General features: G+C 37.7%; 1 protein-coding gene across 2 annotated transcripts in view; it reads left to right on the top strand.

Moving 5' to 3' along the window:
• Positions 1-161: 161 nt before the first annotated feature.
• Positions 162-7,096, top strand: part of MMP16 (matrix metallopeptidase 16) — a 269,481-nt gene continuing 262,546 nt past the window's right edge. For both annotated transcript variants that reach the window (XM_025871484.2, XM_073892939.1), the window contains exon 1: positions 162-753. In XM_025871484.2, the coding sequence (XP_025727269.1) occupies positions 622-753 (132 nt within the window). In that variant the 5' untranslated portion in view covers positions 162-621. The remainder of the gene's footprint in view (positions 754-7,096) is intronic.

Raw genomic sequence — 7,096 nt, 5'->3', positions numbered from 1 at the left:
TGTGTGTGCGCGCGCGCGCGCACCGGTGTGTATGTGTGTGCGTGTGTGTGTGTGTGTGCGCGCGCGCGCTGAGGGCCCGAGAGCCAGGCAGACCCCCGGGAAGGAGGAGTTATGTAGATTACGGATGAACATTCTGGAGGGGAGCGAGGAGAGGAGGGAAGAAGAAGCAGAGGCGAGAAGCGAGGAGCGGCGGAGGCCCTTCCAGCAGAAGCAGGAGGTGGCAGCGGCGGCGGAGGAGTGGGCGGTGGAGGAGGAGGAGAAGAAGGAGGAGGAGGACGCACGGGCTGGAGGCGGCGGCGGCAGCGGCGGCGGCGGCTGCTGCTGCGGCTGCGACTCGGCGCTTTGAGCCGGAACCGCCGGTGAACTTGGGCGCCACGTTCCCGGTGACGGGCCCCCAAGGATGGTGAATGCAGGCTGCTGCTGACCCTACCTCCGCCGCTGTTTCTCGGGGGCTGCCGAGTGCTGGGCCCTCAGTCTCCTACCCTTGTCCGGCTGTGGGTGAACCTGCAGGCTCCTTACCCACCCGGAGGACTTTTTCTGAAAGGAAACCAGGGAGGGAGGGAGAGGGAGAAAGGGAGAAAACGAAGGGGAGCTCGTCCATCCATTGAAGCACAGTTCACTATGATCTTACTCACATTCAGCACTGGAAGACGGTTGGATTTCGTGCATCATTCGGGGGTATTTTTCTTGCAAACCCTGCTTTGGATTTTATGTGCTACCGTCTGCGGAACGGAGCAGTATTTCAATGTGGAGGTAAGAGTATGAGAGCTTTCTTCCTTCTCCCTTGCCTGGGCTGCTCCCTGAAACATTGCGTTCACTCCTGGGATCCTGGTAGCTCAGAGCAGCCTGCGTCTCTACACATTGTTTGCTTTGCAGCCGCCGAGACCCTTGTTGAGTTTCCCTGTGTCTTAGGTGATGGATGCGCGCGAGACTGAGAATCCGTTATCCCCAGCAGCACAAAGCACGATGCTGCGCGCTCGGAGATACATTTGTAGCTGGTCCATGCTTGTCACCCAGGGAAGAGGAGAAGTCCTACATATAGCAAACGTGTGGCTTAATAAAAGCAGTTTGAGTTTATGATGAATAAACTGTTCAGGAAATACAGAATTCATTGCTTGGCATCATGTGCTTCCTTGGTATTGTTCCTGAAATCTTTCTCCCCATGTTCTGTGCCTAACAAAGGAGGTTAAAATCAAAGAATCTAGAGGAGAGCGTGGGAATACTTCATATGTTTAATAACATTACTTTGTGATAAAACACTTGACTAGACAGTCTTTTTTTTTTCATTTAGACATAACTTAATACACTGTAACTAGATCTGACTACAGAGGACATGAAATCCATCTCTTTTAAAGTGTCTTCTCTTCCCCTCCCCCGCCAATTGAAAATAAACGTGGCCCAATGTGATAGTTCTGAGGTGTGTTTTTAGTTTGATTTCACACTCTCAGGGCAAAACTGAGAGGTTTTAGTCTGTCATTTGCTTTACTTTGACAGCTTTGGGAACAGACAGACATAAAGCAGAAGGGAACTTGAGGTTAAGGACTTGTCAGACCTCTGCCGAAGTACTCTTCCTGTCATCAACTCAGCACTAAAGCCAGTAATGTGCAGTAAATCAATGAAAGTGTGTATACACCTGGGCTCTAACTCCAGTTTATAACATACACAGTGGAATACAAAGACAGTAAGAGGGTTTTAGTAAAATATACTACTTTTGATGAGATCTTCCGTCTTCTGACGTCTCAAAAGAATTACAATTAAGTCCCTGAAGAATAATGTGATTTTTAAAATATTGTTGATTCCTTTAAAGCTTACTGTCATTTTGTTGAGAGTGTGTTTACACAATAGCAGGACCTGTTGCACAGCATTTGGACATATTTCACGTAACAGATTTATATACAAAGTGTGCATAATAAATGCCATGTGTGAGGCCATATTCTGAATATAACTGTTTATATAAACTGTTCTTAGGACTCCATGTAATAAGTGATGGTTGGTAGAGAAACAAAGTATTTGAAAAAGTAAGAACCATTATCAAGAGTTAAAGAAGTTTACAGATGTTAAGTATGATTGTATTACACAGAAACCCCATTTCAAAAACCAAAACGTTTAACCTTTTGAAAAATACAACTTTGGTTTTCTGAGTAAAAAGAGAGATGCAAACGGGCTGAAAGTCCAGACTTCTCTTGATTGCAAATTTGAACTTTTAGAGTTATATGCCACCAATGGATTTTTTCTATCTAACACTGAAATCAAGAGATGATTTAATGTTGAAATGAAGGAGTAACTAGTTCATGGACTGAAGGAATGAAAATGGCAAGCTGTTATTTACGTTGTAAGCCGAAGGGCCTATTGCTTCAGTTTGGTGGTAGTAGTGATGGTGGTAAGGTGAGGCATGGGGAAGGTGGGTAAAAGTGAGTGCTTGGTTTTATTTTGCTCACTATGAAGTTAGAAGGGAGAGTCTGGATTGATGGCTTCTTGCTTTGGGAAAGTCTTAGATTTGCTTTCAGAGATTGTTGGGATGGCATCAGTGTTTGGATGATTATTAAGTTTTCTTTTTGAGGCTAGACATAAATTTTACCGTATTTCTTTATAGTTTGAATCCCTCAGTTCAATCATATTATTATGCAAGAAAAGTTGATTTTACTAAAAAAGAGATTTCATTTCAAATATACATGATCCCTTCTTCAATATGAATGTGAAAAAAAATGGTTCATGGAAAGAGTTATTTTTTAGAGTATTTAAGTTATGTCATCCATATTTATTATACAATGCAAACATGTAATTATGAATGATAAGAGGCTCGTGCAATCTGAGACCTTAAAAATCTCTTTTGGTACAACGGAGATTTCCTAATGACTTAGATTAGATTATGCTTCATAGTTTGTATTATTTCCAATTAGTTTTTTAAGCACTTGAGCATATCCTTAGTTGGGTTTATATACTTCCTTATGTGTAATGATAACCTCTGTTTTTCTTTTTTCAATCATAAGAGTAGCTGCTTGTTAATTCAACATACTATAAAGAACACCTGACATGAATTTCTGCCTGATTCACCTTTATTAGGTATTTCTTTTTGGTAGGAAGCTCTAATGGAAAGAATAGTCCATCACATATTCTCCAGAAAAGCACTTATATTGTGTTCTTCATTCTTGATTGCAAAACATACACAGGGAATGCTTATTTGATTCTCAAGGACAGTCTTAAAATAAACAGTAATGGTATCAATCATGCATGAAGCTCATATGATCATAAATTTTTTTTCTAGCAAGCACACCAAGTTATTATAGTTGGAACGAAGCTTCTGAGAAATGATTTTATGCTGACAGCTGAGATTACAATGCTTTATTCCTCACTGAACTTCACAATTGGTGGGACCCTTGTACTTTTCATCCCTATAATTTAAGGTTCAAAAACATATTTTCCCCCTGGAGGTTTGGGGATTGAGTAGAAATATTCATGTTAACTCTTTCCTGCCTTATTTTTAAGAATATAAGCATATAATTTCAGTTATCAGAACAGGAGATATTTTTTTAATATGCTGACGAAAGCCTGTTACAGAGAAAGAGTACATTTTATTTGTTTTTGTTTTTAAGAAGCAAAAAGAAATATCTAAACAGCTAAGAAAGGGTCAGACACTACCAGAAGTAGTACTATGGAAGAGATTCAATTCATTCCTCTCCTTATATGTTTTAGGAAGAACACTTTTTAGTCCCAGATTTTCAGTGTATATTTGTTTAAAGATTTTTGTATACTATGGGATCCATTTTTGGGGAGTGGGCCTTTCAGTGTGTAGTCATTACCATGATGCAAAGGAAATACATTGCTAATATTAACTGAAAGTCAAAGACTACTATCATTGGACAGCAATCTGAATCAGAAGTGTTCATTGGTCAGACGAAGCTAAATTGTTAACAAAGACTCAGGATTGTATCTCTATGCTCTAAAATATCATATTGTCTCTAAAATAATGGTCTTCTTATAGGGATTTTCATGATCCTGGGGCTCTTTATTTTTTTAATTTTTGTGGGGTTTTTTGTACATTGCAAGCATTATTTTATGAAATTTGAGATAGAATATAGTTCATGAGGGGCACCTGGGTGGCTCAGTGGGTTATGTTATGTGTCCAACTCTTGATCTCAGCTCAAGTATTGATCTCAGGGTCGTGAGTTCAAGCCCCAACCACCCCCAGCATGGAGCCCGCTTTAAAAATATATATATGTGTATTTATATATATAGTTCATGATAGTAATAACTTTCATCATCAACTTTGACAGTTTGTCAAATGTTAAATATATGAGCAACATATTCTTTATTGTTTTTTTAAAGAATCACACACATTTCTAATGAGGAAAATTATTTTAAGTCAATGGTAAAATAAAAATGTGGTATTCTGAATGATGCACATATCAAAGCATAAGAAGATTACTTTTTTGTGACAAAAATTCTTGATAAAGCAAAAATTGATTTTGTTGTTTTTAATTCACAAAAGAAGAGAGATTCTAGATTTTTAAAAAAGATTTTCATGACAAATACTATGAATCATGAGTGTAACCGTTTCCTGCCTTGCAGTATGTTTCTTTAACTGATTTGGTATTTATTCACCTTTGTCAGGTTTATCTGAATCTACTGGAAAGGTCAGAATAAACAACATGCCTTATTTCATTTGCTCATGGAAGGTTGCTGACACAGATCTGGTCAGCCCCCTTGAGTAAGGGACTGTTTTGATTACATCCCATAATTCTCAGTGTAGCAGTTTTTACTGGGCAGGAACAGGGCCTGTGTGACTGACTGATGCATGAAGGTTTTTATCTACTGCAAATTCCAAGCTTTTCAAGACATCCCAGGTATGCTGGCCATTCAGAATGTTCATAAGGACCCAAAACTGTGACCAGGAGACCGGAAGACCCAGTAGCCCTCAGGTTCTTGTGTGTGTCCCCCCTTATGCTTTTCTCTGTTCAGAGTTGTCTGGTCAAGTTCGCCAGATCTAGGGTTGCTCATGAAACCCTTGCAGGTGAGTGTAGCCCAGCAAGGTAGGTTGTCTCTTATTATCCCTGAGAAATCCACAGAGAACAACTTTCCAATTCTGTTCTTTCCTACACAGTTCGGTTTCCTCTTTCAGGGTCTTCTTTCCCATCAAGTAAAGAGAGTTGGATTCAATAACAGCTTTTTTAATCTCTGGATTCAGGTTAAAAGTGATAGATCTAAAGTTTTTACTTTTTTATTGCTATTTTAGGTTATGAACATAAAATTTTAAGGTACTTGTTCATTGGTATAATTCTTTTCTCTGAAGTTGTATTAATCAATTATTTTATGTAAATTTATTTCACGGCCTGACCTACCCCAACTACTCAGAATGTACCTATTCAGAATATTTGGTAAATGACCATTTGGAATTATTTCAGGATGAAAAAAAAAAAAGCCATTGGACATTGGAATTAATTACTTAAATTTGTTCAATGTCAAAAGAAAAAAATTCCTTATGCTCCTTCAGGAACTTTCTGACCCTTCAGCATGAATATTCAAATTGAGAAAGTCACTTTTCATGTTACTTTTTGTCACAATTTATTTTAAATATCTGTGAATATAATTACACCCACCAAATTGTTTTTTATTGTGGAGTAGTATAGTGCTTAAGATCACATATTCTGGCACCAGATTGATGGACTCTAATCCCAGCTCTTTTACTTGCAAGTTAATTATTAAGTTAATAATGGACAAGTTCATTAATCTCTGAGCCTCATTGTACATACTGCCTCATAGAGTGTTTTGATGATTGAATGAATACATGTATATCATACTAGACCGATGGATAGATGGGAACATACCTTCACATAGTTTAACACTCAGTACTTTTTAAATATTATTAGTAAAAAAAAAAAAAAGGATGCTGATATAAAGGTAAGTTATCATGATAGCATCTAATTACATAAAAGTCTATCAGGTTAGGACATACCAGCTGGTCCAGGAAGATTTTATTTTAATACCTTTTTCACTTTTAAAAAGTGTAATATACTGAATATCAACCACTAACATCAGTACATTTTCTTCCTGTGGGCTTTTCTTAGACAGTTTAGTTTAGGAATATGATTTGCACATTTTGTCTTGTCATCTGTTACTATCATAGAATGTCAAGTTCAGCTCACACCTTCTTTTACAAGACTGAGTTTGCAGAAATCTGTTCATCTTGTAATACCATGGAAAATAAACAGGCCTTATGATTCAGTGGGCTTGTTTATTTTAATTGGCTTAAGGTCCATGTGCTTCCTATCTACAGTAGTGGGATTCAGTATATAACTTGGGCCAGGTCTTTTTTCTACACCTAATCCAGAACATAAAATTCTTTTTTTTTTTTTTCAATTAATAGAGGAAGGAGGGGGATGGGCAGCAAAGACATTTTTAAACAGCAACAATCTTGTTCTTACAACACTGGAAATAAAAGGTAGCTAACAATTTAATGTAATGGAGCCCTAGGCCAGAGGTCAAGGGATGCAGGCTTTAACTTTGGTTCTTGTACTAATAGCTTTGATCTTGGACAAGTCATTTCTTTAATGCCTGCATCTGCAAAAACAAAAATTGAATGAAACTATCACCAAAGACAGTTCCAAATTTGAAATTCTATTGTATTTAGCCTCGAAGCTTTACTTTGTACAGATGGAGGAAAATTGTACATATTTACCGTATGATTTGGGGGCAACTAGATGTCAAAGGTATCTGAAGTGGATATCATGAAGACATACAGAATGGGCAACTTATTGCTAACATTTGTTATCATCTGTAGTGACACAGGGTGTTCCATTTTGAAAATACTCCTAGCCTTCTGCTGAGTAATAAAAACATTGGCAGCAAATTATTTGTAATTTTAAAATCAATTTTTTGGCCAAGGTAGCATACTTTAAAAATTTAATGTTAAAAACGTGGCTTGATGTTATTTTGAAAAATCGATATCATCTATAAGTTAGCAAATCTTAAAAAGGCAAGGTGAAATAAGATCAATTTTTTTTTTGTGGTGGGAAAGGGTCTCAAATTCAAATTATTATCTATACAAAATATACAAAATGTATTTTGTAGTGAAATGAAATACTTATACTGTCTATCC

This window comes from Callorhinus ursinus, unplaced genomic scaffold (genome assembly GCF_003265705.2).
Source record: "Callorhinus ursinus isolate GAN/ISIS: 27379988/994484 unplaced genomic scaffold, GSC_fseal_2.0 scaffold5, whole genome shotgun sequence".
Classification (NCBI taxonomy): Eukaryota; Metazoa; Chordata; class Mammalia; order Carnivora; family Otariidae; genus Callorhinus; species Callorhinus ursinus.
The sequence above is the reverse complement of the archived record's forward strand: the minus strand, read 5'-3'. Positions and strand labels throughout refer to the sequence as shown.